We start from the raw sequence: 17,942 nt of genomic DNA on the forward strand, positions 1-17,942 counted from the left end.
AAGTAATGTAAGTGGGCTGTATGCACACTGAGTCAAGTATCCACTATTCATCACTGCAGCAATGATTTTCAGTAAACTTTCAAGAAGAGAGATTTGCTCTGTGGCATATTTTTCTTCAGTAAACAAGAAACACATATGAAACAAGAGCTCAGCTGAGATCAAGCAGCTGTATTAAGAGGGTAATCCTTATCCTAGGAACATCGCATTGTTTCAGGCATTTTTGGAAATTCATTCACAAAACAGGAAAGTCTACCACAAAGAGAGAAGTCACCTACTGTATGACAACCTCCAGAGCCTGACCTAGAGAGACAGGCTTATTATTGAGAACATTAAAATCCAGCTGATGACTGAGATAGGATGTGGCTTCCAGTAGACGGTTAAATTCTTGCTCCACCATTTCATCTTTCTCTTTGGGAACCTAGGAGACAAAAGAACAAATGTTCTTAACCTATTCATAAATAATACAGTTGCTGAGAGTAGTCATTGTAATAATGGCCAGTCTTCGCGAGCGAAGATTTGGGAAAGGTCATTAACCCTTCGAGCCTGCGCAGTGGATTTTTTTTAGGTGAGACACCGTGCGCTGAACTGAGCCCACCCTTTAATCCTGAGGTTCATCTGCCGGGGCCGAGCAAACTTGGACAGTGGCAGTGAGGGCCTCAGGACGTAGCTTTGTTTAGAGTGACCTTCTCTTAGATGGATTGCCTCACAGGGCTAACGAGCTCCATCTGCCCGGGGGGCCGGGAATCGAACCCGGGTCACAGCGGTGAGAGTCCTGCACCCTAACCACTAGACCACCAGAGGCCCCAGTCATTGTAAAGAGAAATTTAATAACCTCAGCTCTCTCAAACGGTCAGACACCAAGGTCTGTACAATACGATGTCATTTTGTCAAAAGTCTGACCACAGTGTCAAACCACCATGACAACAGACTTCTCTTGTAAGAGGAAACTAAACCAACTAATAGGTTCACAAAGATTTCCTTATTGGAATGAAGGTGTGTTCATCATAGATATAAAAACTTGCCAAAAGACCACCCTGATGGTAGGATGGCTCTACGCAATCACAAGTCTTTAAGAGGCTTGGCATAGCTCACTGAAGTAGATAGGCTGTAATTTATCTTTTGGAGTGGTCAGTGTGACTAAGAACTACCAATCCAGCTTTTCTAGGACAATGAAGGAAGCAGGACACTTCCAGAATCATGGTATTTGACTGTATTGATGATACTCAGTTAAACAGTGTGTGCTGCCAGTGTGGAAATATCTGTTAGATGATGAGAATTCATGTGCTGGAAAGAGCAAACCTCACATCTGTTAAACCAAGTCTGGGTTAAACAAAGCATAGAGAGAAAACACTGACAAAGGGAAAGAACAGCAGGAGGAGGAGAAAAAAGTATGCACTTCAGAAATACTGGGGAAGCTTCCAGTATTGTTCTGCTAAACAGAACAAAAATAGCTTGAGAGGTCCTGTTAACAGCGCTAAGCCTATCCCTATGGCTCGATCAGATGTCTTGTTTCTAATTATTCAGCCCTAACTCAAAGGATACCCCGTGTTGACTAGGAAGTTCTATCGGTATCTCATTGCTCTAATTATGACTCCTCTCCCACTTTGCAGCTGGCCCTTCATTCTTGTGCCAGTGATTGCCTTCCAGCCCTGTAGTCTTTCTTCTCTGGTATTTTCCCAGACTGAAACACCAAGGTTCACTATTGTCATACTTCATCTCTGCCTACAAAAGCACCACAAGCTAACTTTTCCAGCTGCCTGTACTAAGATGTTGATTCCCCCACTATTTTTGTGGTGAAGTGTCTTAGAAACCCTGTACTGATCTGCAGGTGGCATATCCCTGGAGACTTAATGCATCATGAAATGTGTTTCCCTATTTCTGATGCATCTCCATTTTTGAGAGGATTTTAAGAATGAAGATACCTCCCCCACCCCATGGTAGTCAAAGATTAGTGACTCACCTACTCTGCAATCCATGTAAGGTTCTCCTAGTTTCTTAATTCTCCTATCATTAAAGTTATTAGGTCTCAGAAATGAATGATCTCATTTTTTACACTATTATATTTTATTCTATGTCCACTATTCATTTCTCAAGATCATGTGCTTTTAAAACTTGATAAAAGTTTTGTCATACTGTAAACTCAAAAGCTGGAATATTATATGCAACAGCACTATGGAAGACACAGATTATACGATTACTGGAGCACAGATTATATTTTTAACTATATATGATAGTATTTCAAACTACCCCTATACTTATCTTCAGTCTTGTTGCATCTACAATTTCAAGATGTAGATGCATGCTTACATTTCTGCTCATTTGTGAAAAATTGAGTATCTTCCCCAATGGCCTGTATCATATTGATCACCCAGATCAATACTGCTCCCCCTCAGTATTAAAGCTGAAACTTCTTCAGCCAGATCTGTACTTAAGATTCCTCCATGCCATCCTCTCTACTAGTGCCTGCCAGTAAATATTTGATAACAATTATGTAACTCCATATCTATGTAAGAAATATAACTTGTACCTACTATTGTCCAAAAACATTTGGGTTTGATTCTAGGTAGAACGTGTATTTCATAATTATGAGACTATTTTCCTATGCATACCAGAAAGCTTCAACAAGGCTACTGAGTATAGCAGAGGCATAGAGAAAGCCTCAAATGGCAGTTCCTAAATGCAAACTTTTTTGTCACATTCCTGTGATACATCCACTGCTGAGTTAACCTGGGTGTGCTCTGACCCCTCAGGCTATAAGCTGAGTGTTAAGAAGCCTGTGAGATAGGAGGATGTTCCTGTCATCACACCAATGACTCAAGTGTGATGACTCCCCTCTGGGGAGTCACCAGCACCTCCACACCCAGCCTGAGGAGTCATGTCGGCTAATGGGCCACCAAGGATTCCAAAAATATTTCACTACTCACAGTCACCCATTGTGGAACTCCCCGCCCTGGGCATTCCCACTCGAACCTGAGGGTATATAATCTTGGGGTCTTGGGACTTCTGGTACCACTCGTCAGATCCAGAGGAGGACCAGAACCTCAACTGGACTGCGATCACCACTCTCACCAACAGGCCTTTCTTTCCTTTTCCTTTGGACTCAGGGGGACCCCATGGGGCTCAGCACAGGGGCTAACAAACACCATTCTGTTCATGCCCCAGGGTGCTGGGTAATACATCTGGGTTTTGTGGGTTAAAACCAATTGTTTGTCCGTATAATTGTATTTACTGTATTATTTTTATTAAATTGTAACTATGACTTATAATCTCTTTTGAGTTGGGTTCATTTCCCCTGCTGGTTTACCTTTAAACCAGCACACACTAATACATTCACACACCCAAAGAGAAGCAACTACCTTTGAACAGGGGAGGTGATGTTACCTGTCCCACCAGGTCAGCCAAAGCAGCAGTAAGACCCTTGTCTTTGCTGAGGGATTCCTCCCTACACCAGGGCTTGGCATCATGCAGCCACACTGCCAGTTTCCATCCTGACTGGGTCTCCTGAGATCAACACTTGAATGCAGTACAGGAAACATGAGAGTAATCAAGAAGAATATTCTTTTTCAGAAGAACACTCCGCTCCCACTGGAGTAAGTGCCTAGCTGATGAGCAAGAGAAATTTCTGGTCCACAGAGGCTGCCTATGCCTGAGGGGCTTAGCTGGATAGAAGTGATCCAGTTGCTGCATACTGGGGAACAGAAAGCATTGGGCTACACCAAAGAAAGCTGCAGGGTCAGGCTGCAGACATCACAGTGTGTACCGAGCCAATCAAAGCATGGGCTGAAGTTCAAAGCAGCTGACCTGTGTCTAAGTGGGTGGGTGCTTTTAACAGAGGAGTCCCAGTAGCACAGGGATACATTCATCTGCTCCACTGAGGCATTCCTTGGGCAGAAACTGAAACCAGCTGGGAGAGAGGGAACACAGCAGTGCAGAGACCAGCATAGGACTGGCTTCACAACACAGGAGCAGACTGTCTACTGCAGAACTATTTACAATGCCTTTGCTAGCTTCCCCTGAGTTTATTACAACATCCTATTGACTCACGTGCAGTAAGAGGAGCTGCAGGTCCCAGGTTAGAAACAAGTTTGAGCCAAGGATCACTTTTCCAGGCCTCTAGCAGGATGCCCAGCATCCTCACCTGTCTTCTTTCAGAGGTTAATCTTTGTACCATGATTGAAGATCCATCAAGACACTTCTGGTAAACACATGTATGAGATTCAGCACTACACTAAGATCTATCATTTCTATCTCTAACAGCATTCCTTGACATTAAAGCAGGAAGAATAAAGCTAATTAAGTTTGTGAATCGCAGCTCTAGATTATTATTGCTGCATGCATTCAACCAGCTGGCATTGGCCAGTCAAGTCTTTAAAAAGCAGCAAAGTACAACAGCAAGAACGAGCTTATTTCAGGGAAAAGGAGTAGCAGCAACAATAACAGAAGCTAGAGTGCCAGCACAGCAGATAATTGCTTCAAAGAGTGAGACAGACAACTGTCTAAGGAAAAACAGTAATGGATTTGGGAAGAACAAACAGGAACTTGGCTTACACAAAACCTCTGAAATATAAAGGTAAAAACTCATGTGCAAAGAGCAGGTTTTAGAAGAGTATGTGCAGATATGCTAGCATATTACTACAATGCCTAAAAAGGGAGACAAGCTTTTGTTCTTCCCTCTCCTTGGAAGCCATCTCCTGCAAGACCAATAGCCTGGTAACAAATACACTTGAGATATATTTCTTTTTAAAAGGTTCGTGAAAACAGTATCAGACTTACAGCTTGTCCATTTGCTTCATAAAGTGGACATTTTTGTTTGATCTTTGCCAATTCCATATTCACTTGTTTGCTGACCACAGCCATGGGATTTCCTCCTGGAAAAGATTTTATATAGTTAACAGAAATTCCTGCAAAATTTTTCTGCAATTAAACAAAAACTCAACAGTTAAAGCTATTTCAGAGATTAAAACATCAGCTTCAGTGACCTCGTGTAACACTGTCAAAGGTCTGCTCTTCACAGCAATTGCAACGAGGACACGGAAAAAAACCTGCTGACCAACACTTGAAGGACGGGATGTAAAAAAGGGTGATTATACAAGCAGAGTCCTAGAGTGGCAGCAACCTTAGTATGATTGAGAGCTTATAGCTACAAACACATCTGCAAGCACGGTGTTTGAAAAGTCAAGGAAAGCTCTCACAGATGCACAGGAACTTCAGGAGCTGTTGCCCAAGTGTGGTGACATGGAGATGGAACCGAAAGAATCCAGTCTCTAAAAACTTAGTGGAACTCCAACAAGTGACACTAGTGAATACAATCTGTAGAAGATGAACCCCAAACACCAACTGTACCTGGAAGTTGTGTTAACTAAACAAATTAGAAAACAACTGAGGAGATCCCACAACTGAACAATGAGAAAGACAGAAAGCAACAACTTTAAGCATCTCAAATCCCTAAACATCAAACTGAGTGCAGCAGAAGAAAGGAAGAGAATAGACACAAATGGGAAATGGTATAGAACAGAAGCAACATAGGCTTCCTCCACAAAATTAAATTTGAGAAAAGTTTTTCAGGTCTAGATTCCCAATGGTCTCTTATTTTGCAACTCAATCGAACCAAGAGTGTTTGTTCAAAATAGAGGGGGAAGCTCTGCTACCCTAATACCTCCTTTCTTTAGAGAAGTGACCGAACAAGCAGAACAGAGTTTAAGTAGGTCTAAATAAGTTCCTGTTTCTAGTTCAACAACCTACTAAAAATTACAGTTCTTCAACAGTTTACTATCAAAACCAGAAAAGATCCTATTACTTAAGTCTTTCACCTTTCCAAACCACAAGCTCAACCCCTTCAGTAATCTTCTCTCTTCTCTTCCACATTCAGAAACATGAAAGATGCCTTTCAAACCATCTCCATCCTCACAGGAATCTTTCTTCATAGCATATGCTGCGTCATTCAAGACAAAGGGCAGATTCTTTTAGAAAGGAAACACCAATCACAAATGCGTGACCATTCATGGTTGAGGTTTGAGACCATCTAAGGAACCCTGAAGGTGCACAAGTCCATGGGACCTGATGATTCATCCGCGGGTCCTGAGGAAGCTGGCAGTAGATACACTGGAGAGAAGAGATGCAATCCAGAGGGACCTGGACAGGCTGGAGAGGTGGGCTGATGCAAACCTCATGAAATTTAACAAAGCAAAGTCCAAGTGCAAGGTCCTATACCTGGGTCAGGGCAATCCCAGACACACCCACAAGTTGAGTGGAGAAGTGACTGAGAGCAGCCTTGTGGAGAAAGACTTGTGGGTAATGGTGGATGAAAAACTCAACATGAGCCGGCAGTGTGCGCTCACAGCCCAGAAAGCCAAACATGTTCTGGGCTACATCAAAAGGAACGTGGTCAAAGGAGGGGATTCTCCCCCTCTGCTAGAGCACAGTGTACAGTTCTGGTGTCCCCAACATAAGAAGGACATGGAACTGTTGGAGCAAGTCCAGAGGAGGCCACGAATTTGGTAAGAAGACTGGAGCACCTCCCCTACAAAGACAGGCTGAGAAAGTTGGAGCTGTTCGGCCTGGAGAAGAGAAGGTTGAGTGGAGACCTCATAGCAACCTTCCAGTATCTGAAGGGGTCATACAGGGAGAGGGACTGTGCCTCAGGAACTGTAGCGACAGGACAAGGAGTAATTGGTACAAACCAACTGAGGGGAAATTTAGGCTGGATATTAGGAAGAAGTTCTTTACTGTGAGGGTAGTGACATACTGGAACAGGTTGCCCAAGGAGGTTGTGGACGTCCCAAACGTGGCAATGTTCAAAGCCAGGTTGGATGAGGCCTTGAGCAACCTGGTCTAGTGGGAGGTGTCCCTGACCATGGCAAGGGGGGTTGGAACTAGATATCTTTAAGGTCCATTCCAACCCCTTCACATTCTATGATTACATGAATTAAACATAAAAATAGTAGTCTTTCACTAGGCAACCTGAAATTTCTTTTTCTGGGACTGTGCCACTTAAATGTTTTGTCTGGAACCAGCTTCTGTATGCAATTTAATAAGACTAACCATAAGACAGACACCAACTTTACGCAGTCAGTAAAACTCAGGTTTAGTACAGATTTTATATTATTTTATCATTTCACTGCATTACTGAAAGATATTCCACACTAAACACCTCCCCATCTTCTTAGAAGAGTAACCATATCAATAACTGATGCCATATCATAAAATAGTAATGAATAGGAAGAAATACAGCTTTGCCATTACTTTTACAATTATTTTTTAAATCACTTGGAGAAAGTACTTTTGGGGTTTAAATTCTGAAGAAGGGCTTTCTTCTTAAAATGGCTCTAATCTGCACTTCCCCTCCTTCCTTGTTTTTTCATGTAAATGAAAAAACACGTGCCATCTCTTTGGGGTCACTCCCATCATATAGTCTTGCTACTTATGAAAAATGCTAACCACCAAAGAGGCTGAACTAGAACATGTATTTTATAATAGTTAAAAATACCCAATTATTTTGGCCATCAAAGAAAATAGCATTAAAGTTTCAGAATTGTAACATCCTCATTTTCCTCCCCGCTCCTTTTGATTATGAAAAACTCACCAAGTCCTGTTACCACCATTGCTCCTAGATCAGCAACGTAGTTCCCTTTGCGAAAGGTAGCAACTCTTCCTCCCACTCGGTCCTTTTAAAAGCACAGTATAGTAAACCTCCAGTTACATTCAGCAAGACATCTCACTGAAATATAATCACTGAAGCTTCTATAGAACGTGGGGCAAGTGTTCTCTTAAACAAACGTACAGAACATATACTTTTTCAAAAACCTCTGAAAATGAACACTTGAATACAATTAATTTGTGTAAGTTAAGGAGTAAAATGTTTAAGTTGCATTTAAAAAAGAGAAGGGGAAAAAAAGGAAATAAAAATAGAAAAAAAGATGCTTAATCTGATTTGGGCAGATTTAACTGTATCTACAGTAGGATCTACTCTGATTCCAAAACCAATCCTGCACTGTCCACGAACAAATTAAATTACATATAAATTTCCTCCTTCTCCTACTTCCTACCACAAAATTCAACAGCTATATAGGAAATGATTTAGCTGTACTATCAATTAAAAAGAAAATCATGAATTAGCAGCCCACTTTGGAAGTACGAAAAAAAATTTTGATCCTTTCACATCCTGCTAAAGATGATACTTATTTCTCAACCACTTTAAACTCCATAAGAAAAAAAGTCACCTTCCCCTGTTCTCATCCAGCTAGCAGGATGGTATCAGAGAAAAATATTGGTTACAAATGGGCAAAGATCCCAGACAGCTTCCAGTTAATATAAAAATGTTAAGTTTGATTTTTAGTAATTAATTTAGCAGTTCAGAAGCGTGTAAACTAAGTCTGAAAGCAACAGAAAATGAGTAGAAACAATGAAACTATCACTCAGATCATGGAAATCATAATGCATGAAAACACCAAACTGCATTAAAAATAAAAGATACAGACTACTCAAGAAGAGCAGTCTAGAGAAAAATGGCTGAAAAATATCACACGTTATTTTAAAATAGCTTTGTGCCAGATTTTTGTACTAAGTATAACCAAGATGCACAGAACAAAAGCCAGGTTACAGCACGAATCTCTTAATTTCAGCTTCAAAAAAACCCCAACCAACCGCAAAACTCAAGCAAGCAAACAATAAGAACCCCCCCTCCCCACACACACACAATACATTCAGGTGAGCAAGAGACTCCTAAACCAGTAGACTGTTGCACTCCACTTTCTGCAGTGGTGTGGTACCTGGGAAGCACAGAGTCAGCGGCTCTGCTCCCCAGCCAGAAGAGCAGTAGCAATATTAAGAGCCTGAAACATAAATCTTATAAAAATTTGAGCAGATTATTTTAATCTGTGCTAGAAAAGTGTCAGAAGTCAATGTACGACCAAACGAAGCCAGGAAGTAAAACATAAGATATAAGTCCAATTGGTCAATGGATTTATTTTAACTGTGTATCAAGCTATTCTCAATTTGATTAGATTATATGAAAAAACTTCACTTAAAAAGGAAAAAAGATATTCCACTTCGGGCTGGATATGAAGAATACCTTATTCCTGAAAGAACAAGCAGTTAGTTCACATACCACAAACTGCAGCCCTATATAATTTTAAAGTCTCTGTTAAACACACAGTAATAAGCAAGGAAAGAATTAATGTAGACTTAAAAGTTACAAGAAAAATATTCTGCTTGATGTTGTAAAACAATTCCAAGCAGTGATTCTATTTAACAAGCAAGTTTTCAAAATACAGACTTGCATTCTGCTTTCTGGTGAAAAACCAGTTTCTAACCACGAAAGGAAGAAGGTTCTAAGCTGCTCCTGGTGTAAGCACACAACACTAGCACCTGACTACCTAGCCTGTACCAGGGTGAATTTACGCTGATACTTTTGGTCTGTTTGGCCCCAGCCACCTGCAGTAGTTTATATTCCCCCTGCCAAGTTCACTGATAAAACAGTGAATTCGTCCTTGGAGGGAGAACTTCTGTATAAACTGTTTTAGTTGATGTTCTGTGATTGGCTAATTGTCCTCCAAGGTTGCTTGAAGGAGAAAGTGATGAGGAGGGAAGGAAGGCTCGACCCCCAACTCAATTAAGAAAGACCTCCCAAAGCATACTGCGCATGCGTGAGGGGATTTCCGAAATTCTCACGCATGCATGGAAGAGATGCACTGACATAAACCAGGAGGTGGGACTGAGGGCCTCGGGCTGGGCGGTGCTGGCCACACCTGGGAGGTTGTGGTCACTCAGTTAATTGTATAAAAGTAGATAGTGCTTTCTTGGAGGGGAGCTAACTTCACACCAAGGACAACGCTGCCTTTTGGCGGGGACGCCTGCCAGTGTGTGAACTTACTGACTCTCCAAGGATGCAGCTTCTGCTAGGGGTAATTATAGGCATGCTAGGTCGGTAAGATAACTTTATGGGCAACAGCTGGGTAACTGGGGAGGTCGTGCTGGGGGCTTATTTCTCTCCTCCTTCCTCCCTTTTGGGTTTGTTTGTTTTGTTGGCCACCTCTTGGTAATAAATATTGGGTTTTGTTAAGCTTTTAATGGTGTTGTGGTTTTCAAGCTTCAGTATGTCTCGAACCCTTCCCTACTACACCAGCCCATCCCTGAGAAAGCATCAGAGAGCTCCCAGTAAGAACAGATCCACTTGTTTTACTGTGAGACAGGTTCAGAATCAGCAATCCATCCCAGATGGATGCTGCCTGGAACAGCACACACACTTATCCACCCTGGGCAGGCTTCTGGGACACAGCCCTGTGCTAGTACTACATGTGGTTACTGGTTAAGTTGCTATATAGAAGTAAAATAGCACAGAAATTCATACTCTGGCTTCCAGAACTGTGACATCCATTCCAAAACTCTGCAACTGGCGAGCTGCTGCCAACCCAGAGACTCCAGAACCGATAATGATCACCTTTCCAGTCTTCTTGGCTAAAGAAAGGGAAAAATCAGCTATAGTAATGCTCTATATATGCAGTACTAGATTGCAAGCAGTTACGTTAAAATTACATTTAAGAGATACGAAGAACAAAAAGCAGCTTCCTTCTCATCAGTAGCTCTGACAGAACAAACTATAGCAAAAAGAAAACTGAAGTAATTCTGTACATTATACTTCATTTTTTTAATGAGACACATACAAGAAAAATGCATCAGTAGTACATCTGGGACAAGGAAGAAAACAGGAGGAAAAATACTACTGAAGGAGAACTGTCTGAAGAAGAAACTGATTCTTATTAATTACTTACTGATTCTTATTAATTATGGGACAAGTATCATAGTTTTATTTCTTTCTGCCCCAGAAGAATAAAGCCTAGAAAGGGCAGAGAAGTTGCAAAATTCAAGCATCACATAAGCATGTAACAGATCTAAGTACAATATTGTGTTTCTGACTTTAGTTATTTAACTGAGGAGCAAAGATAACTCATTAAACAGCAACAGTCATCAAATTTTCTAAAGAAGATTTGCCAACATTTCTCCTCTCAAATTAATTTATGTAAGTACGTGGCTTCTCCACATCAAAATAAAACACATTAACATCTATAACCAGCTGGCTTTCCAGACTTTTTTTATTTTCTAAGCACTGCAATTCTGGAAAAAAAAAAGCAGTCAAAAATTTGTCCTGAGAAATCACAGAACAACAAAACAAAACTTCAATCAGAAAAATGTTCAAGTTTCTTACTTGGAAGAGGCTTCACTCTTTTGTAGATCCCGAAGTTGATCAGCCCATGCCGCTCCAGGTAGCTGTGAACTCTGTGAACGAGCACTGTGTCACCTAAAAGAATGTGTATGGTTTTAAAATTATTCTTTATGTTCAACAGCATGTATGGACTAAGGACATACAGCAGTAACTTAGTCAAGCCCTACTGAACACATCACCTTCTGTAGCCCTGCTGCCCTACTGAGCAATCCATCTTCCTGAAGGTGCCTGAGACTAGTTGTTCTGGAAAACACAAGCTGTTTTCCATGCTGTACTGCAGTTTTGAGTCCTGCCTGAAAAGGTGTACAGGACATTAAGTGCTTCTTTTAATCTAGTGGGGAAGAACACCTTTTCTGAAACTGACTGCAAAATCCCAAGATCTTGACACAGAACTGTGATGTGATTTACCAATATCATGCCAACCCCTTACTGGAGCACTGAATTCTCATTTTTATTCTTAAAAGCACAATAATTCACTATTTTGCAATCCTTGACAGTTGTATCTGTGTTCATTTCAGTACTATTTTCTTCTTAATTTCTTTTATGACTCCTCTCCACCTTTTTTCAGTTTATTGAGATCTTGAGACGAGTAGAATAGTCTCCGTTTGCAAGCAGTAACTCCTCACTCTTTGACTGCCTTCTTTCATCACATCCAGTCTGCTCAAGTCTTAGGCAACTTTTTAATGCCTCCCAAAACCCATATTATTAATAAAGTCTCACAGCTGAAAACCAACATGAAGCTGAAGCAAACTTTAAAAGATGCACGTGAATTAACCCTGCAGGAAACTTCTGTAACAACCCATCTTTTTAGCAGCTTTTATGAATCCTGGTAGTGATATTTCTTTACCAGACAAATGAATTCTAACAAACCTAAATCATGAATATAATGCAGTAACACAGTCTGTACACAAACGCTCATGGAGCTCCACTAACAAAGGACCCATCTGTAGCAGCTTTTCCCAAAATAAAAGTGAAAGAGAACAGCAGTACACACGGGATGGTTTTGGTAGTGAAAGCTTTGACTTACTGTTATAAGGTGCTTCTAATTGTTGGATAGTTGCTTCGAATGTCAGCTGAATCTTTGGGTTATCCAACCAGAGCTGCAACTGTATTTAAACAAAAAATATGACATGTCATATTAAGCAATACAAAAGAGGTGTTTTCAAGGTGTTTGCTACCAAATACTGTCAGGAGATGAAATCCTCTAATGGGTTAAACTTTGGTAGGACTACCCAAGCTGCACTGAATTTTGCCTTCAAGTGTTCCTTAAGGTGCAATACAGACCACTTGAAACTCTCACACCATTTTAAGTAAGTGGGAATACACGAAGGTAGCATGAAGATGTGTGTAGCTGACAACATCAGCCAGCACTGTCTTTTCGGCATCAAATTTCCTGTTTTTGTAAAAGCTACACCAATATTTGTCATGTTATAAGGTTTATTTATCTCAGACATTTAATCATTCAATCCATCTTCACCAATGTAAGACACTACCACATATACACAAACTACACATATATACTGGCCACACACACATAAAAAGCATACTTAGAAGACAGTTACAGTTCAAAAATAGAGCAGGAAGAACTGTCTGTGAAATGTTAATGTCACTTCATGCTAGGAAAAAAACTGTTTTCCCAACAGAACGCCCACTTTGTTGCACAGAGTGCCACAAAATTTTACTGTTCCATGCCTAGATCTAGGTCATACATAGCATCTCCACATCATTTTACCTTCCAGAATTAGTAATTTTTGGGGGTATTTCTCTACAGTTGCACTACTTAACTTTACAGCTCCTCACAGATATTAAACAAATCATACAAGTATAATGAATAGGAAGGATTAAGAAATAATTTCCATATAATCTGGGAGGCCATTTGAGGCAAATTTCATCTTTAGCTCAGTACTTCCTTGTACTCATTTTCCCAGTGATTTTTAACACCCTTTTTTCTAACAATTTCTGAGCGTGGAACTAACAATTTCACAGTACTATGTACCACAATGCTAAGGTTCCATTCTCAGAGGGAAGAGTGCAAAGCCCATAATTATATTTTTATATATAAATCTCTCTGTATGCATATATACAATTACTTCCATTTTTTCTACAAATTCTGATTTTTAGACCTTCTATGAGCACACAACAGCACAGGCCTTAAAAGATATTAAAGGCTTCAAAACACAACTGCCCTGCACTGCCATGACAGATCATTTATACTACATTCTGCTTTGTGGATTTTCATCATTACTGTCACAGTAATTTAGCAAGAGCTTTTATTGGTTTGGGTTGGGTTTTTTCATTAGTTGGTTGGTTGTGTTTTTTTTAATGTTGTTTTGGGGTGGGAGGGATTCACATAAAAGATCAAATGACTGACTTCCCTTTGTAAAAGCTACTGTATGTCTTCAAAACTATATTTTTTACTTATCAGATCATTCATTCAATTCTTGATTCCAGCTCAAAGTACGAGACTGCACACTGCAGTTCCCAGCACTGCCAGAGCTCTGCTGAGCACCAGGTTCATATCAGCTGTTCCATAACCTCTGCTATCCTCACTGGAGGAGATCCTCTCACAAGCCTTCCTCAAATGGGATTCCTGCTCAGGAACTTCTCCAAGTTCCTCCACCGTGAATAAGGTTGACAGACCAGCAATGCTGGTTTGCCCTGCAAATACTCCTCTCCAGTAATTTCTTAGTTTCAGTGGAAGGCTTTTCTGCTTCTAACACATTTGTAAAAGGATTACTCATTATTTGTTTTGAGAGAACAGTTTTTCAAACTTTTTGGCATGTTTTGGTCTGTTTTTACACATCTCATAACTTCCCAATAGTTACAACCTGGGTTAGAGGGAAATTTCACAGGAAAAGCATGAAGATGTCCACCACACATAAATTTTAAATAACTTGTTTAAGTTACTAAGCACTGGGTGCTACCAGGGTCAGTACACCGTGATGCTCCTTGATCATCTTAAGTCTGTGAAAAAAACTGAGTGGTACATAAGGTGTTTTCTTCCTTTAACTATGGCAATACAGCAATTTTCAAAATATTTCTTGCTGTCATACTGTTAATTTTTTCTATCATGACTTAAGTTTTCTAAAACACACTTTTCAAAATACAGGAGAAAGTCCTGATCCCTGTTGGTATGCTGAGGACCCTGAAAGTGTTGTTGCAATCTGCAAAACAGAATACTAATACTGAAGTTTTATTAAGGGCTAAACTTCAGGCATGTTTGGCTGGACTCAAGTGAGTGAACTCCTTGTTTGAATACTTTGTTTGAATACTGCCCCTTCATTCTTAAGTTGCATGGAAGTTTTGAATTGGGCAGAAATGCTACAAACATTCAGAAGTAGAGTTTCATTTCTTCAACATTACAATTTCTTTTATGAAATCAAAGCTGGCAAAGTAACTGGTCTGGTCTGAGAATAAGCCACATGATTGGCTTGATGTCTCAGGAATACAGCAACTGAATGCTAAGCAAAGTAAAAAATAAAAGCTTAGAGGTTTGCCTTAAGCAATAATGTGTTTCATTATTATTTTTAAGTAATCTAGAGAGGCTTCTACTTTAAGCTGAAATCAAGTAATAGAACATTTGCACCAGCTTTCTGTTTCCTTTTTAAAAGCTGCATTAGCTGAATAATGTAGTTTGCTATGACTGTTTTGGATATTGTAAATACACTACAGATTCTTTATGCTGCCTTACAGCACTGCTTTGATCAAGAACTGGATAGCAACTTCCTTAGCAACACAGAGCATGACAGAATGCCAGAAATTAAACTCCACTGTCTCAGAACAAAAAACAATCTACCAACTGTTAGACATGGTAACTGCCAAAACTCTTTGCAATGTCCTACCCTTTTTTCATCAATACTTTTACAACAAACTTACGGTGCGGTTCCTGATGTACAGAAACACCTTCTGAGTCTGCTGTGGCCCACTGATTATATCAGGGAAGCAGGCGGCTTCTTGAGATGTCATACGGTCATGTGGAAGTCTACTCTGGAAAGCTGCACCCTCCACACCTACAATAAAAAGACAAGTTGTCTACAGGCACCCTAAAAGGAACACCACCCTTCCTAGCCAGTGCATCCAGCCATGAGGTGATATGGTGGCCAGTTTCACATCATGCTTTCAATTAGTGCTTTTATTTACTTGTGCAAGACATACAGGTTTCCAAGTCAACAGTACTTTGAATTACAGGTATCATCTAGAGTTAATGAAAAAGCTATACTACGGAGGGGAATCAAAAAACAAACAAACAAACAAACCCCCAAAACCAAAGCCTGAAAAATAAGTGGGGCAGGGGCATATATCAATATGTTATACATAACACATATATAATATAATATCAATAAAATGTAACTACTTTAGATGTTGTCCTTAATTTGTGTGGTTTCCAGTTTCTACCAGAATTGGGACAACATTTTGGAACCTATTCAAAGTCAAAATATCTTTAAGAAACAAGCACAATGTCTACTGTCCCCTCTCACCTGCTTCTCAAGGTTTAATTTGCATTGACCTCCTCCAGCTAGACGAACCCACCTTAACCTCTCCTTTTGCATATTCACATCATGCAGTGCAATGAAATACAATCACACACATTTCCTGTGCCTTCCTAAGTGCTGTGTACACTACAACTACAGATTTCTTACGTTTCCTTTTAAATGCTCCACATGTAAAAGAGTGACGCTGAACCCACACAGGAGAGGTTTTCTCCAGGGAAAGCCTTCATTCATACAGGCACCTGCACTTCTGTCAATTCACACACTGGCAGTGAAGTAACTATAATTCTGTACCCTGCTTTCCTCAGTCTCTGTGATGTTGTACTATAAAGTAACAAACTAAGACACAGGTGCATCAAGTGCTACAGCATAAGCAGAGTGCAGAAAGCACACCCCGCAGGCACAGTGAGCAAAATGAAGTACTGAGATGTGAAATATAGCAAGAACAATATCAATCTCCCGTGTCCTAGGAAGTGACTTACGATCAGGAGTGAGACAGAGGAGAGTGCATTCAGTCTGGAAAGATAGAAGCCAATACATCCCAAGGGAAAAAAATCCCACAAGTAATGCAGTAAGATTAAGATCATTTGCTGAAACTGGAATTGTTCAAAAGATTATTATAAATATCAAAGAAAATACAAGCTTGCAGTGTATTGCACTAACCAATACAACTCTCTGAGAGTTTGAAGTTCCCCTGCAGCAGTACATGTCACTGTATCAGGAAGAGGAATTATCTTTCTCCAATTCTGGTGCCACCACACACTCCAAGCATTTTTACATTTCAAAGGTAATGAAAAAAAACTAAGGAAGGAAATGGTTGTGAAACTAAAAAAATTCATCCACAAGCAAAGATCAAAAGATCTAACTGTGTGATGACTAAATGTCATGATGTGTAAAGAAAAATTCCTGTAATCCAGGAATTTTACAAGAGGAAATTAGTAACAGAAGCTACAGAGCACTACAAGTAAAATAAAAGTAACCATAGGAGAAATTGCCACACCCACAGTGCTTCTTGCGCTGGTATTCACCTATGGAATAGAAACCTACAGCTCTGCTAGAACTTCACTTTCTCCAGTAACACCACCCCCCAGCCCTTTTGCTGTCCTTCCATCTAACACTGGCCCAACCGTGTCAACATCTGCATAAGAATGCACATGCTCAACTATAAATTCTGTAAAACTGAGCATGGAAATCAAACCAAAGTTACCAATTCTCTGATACTTCATTAATGTTAACAAATCTTAACTAAGGTTCTAGATCCTCAAGTGCTAGCAAAAAGCTCAGCAGCACAGTTTCAGAGAATGGCCAGTTAAAGACCTGAAATGCTGAATTTCACTCCATCTTATAGACTTGTGCTAAAAGAAGTATCCTTCTCTGGGTACGTGCTAAAAAGCCATGCAATCATGAATAACCGGGGAACTCGGTATTTTCTTGAAAAGCTTTGGGATTTATTTCTTCAAACTGAGCAGCCAGAGAATATGGTGCTGCCAATATTTTTGTAAAGAACTCCAAAGTGGGTTAGGTTGTTTTGTTTGTTTTTGTTTAAGGCCACATGTCTTTCATGGGAATACATGAACTTTAAAACAAAAATGTCAGAATAGGTCCAGATGAGCACTGGGATTTAAGAAAAAAACCCAAAAAACCTAACCCGCAACAGCATTTGATAAGTATAGCTATTAATAGCAAATATATCGTTTTTATTCGGCCAAGCACTGGAAGATCTTATAAGAACTAGATGTCCTTGAACTTGCTTCTGCAACTACACAGCTGAAAGCTAAATGGATTTGGATTTCAGGCTACTTAAATACCACCCGTTCCACACCTTTATTGCTTGTATTCCATGAAAGTGACACATTACAGGAAGTACCAGTTCAGAACTACACATGCTTCTCTTCTTGGGGCAGGCAACTCTAACAACTGAAGGAATGGTTCTGCCTAGCTCCTCTTCACACACATTCGCACACACACTTGCCACTTCCTGACATTCAGCATCAGGAACTCATGCGCTGAAGTTTTGATTATCTTCTTCCTCACAGAAGAAATCCCGAGGGATGCTACTCATTTAAAGACTCACTGAAACATCTGCAGATGGAAAACACTCTGAAGGAAAGTTTTCTGGCCAATGAATTGGACAATTGTTAAAGCATACTCTCAAGCGTACATGCAAAATATGCAGAATTTCCAATTAGCCAATGCCTGCCTAAAAATGAAATAGGCAGTGCATCCTTAAG

General features: G+C 40.2%; 1 protein-coding gene across 1 annotated transcript in view; it reads right to left on the reverse strand.

Moving 5' to 3' along the window:
• KDM1A (lysine demethylase 1A) overlaps positions 1–17,942 on the reverse strand; it is a 39,810-nt gene that overhangs the window by 13,039 nt on the left and 8,829 nt on the right. The window contains exons 4-10 of the mRNA XM_017830516.1: positions 15,098–15,231; positions 12,249–12,327; positions 11,204–11,296; positions 10,349–10,455; positions 7,583–7,664; positions 4,774–4,868; positions 276–418 (exon numbers count right to left, since the gene is read on the reverse strand). Of these exons, the coding sequence (XP_017686005.1) occupies positions 276–418; positions 4,774–4,868; positions 7,583–7,664; positions 10,349–10,455; positions 11,204–11,296; positions 12,249–12,327; positions 15,098–15,231 (733 nt within the window). The remainder of the gene's footprint in view (positions 1–275; positions 419–4,773; positions 4,869–7,582; positions 7,665–10,348; positions 10,456–11,203; positions 11,297–12,248; positions 12,328–15,097; positions 15,232–17,942) is intronic.

The sequence above is a fragment of the Lepidothrix coronata genome, unplaced genomic scaffold (genome assembly GCF_001604755.1).
Source record: "Lepidothrix coronata isolate B3197 unplaced genomic scaffold, Lepidothrix_coronata-1.0 Scaffold180, whole genome shotgun sequence".
In the NCBI taxonomy this organism is placed as follows: Eukaryota; Metazoa; Chordata; class Aves; order Passeriformes; family Pipridae; genus Lepidothrix; species Lepidothrix coronata.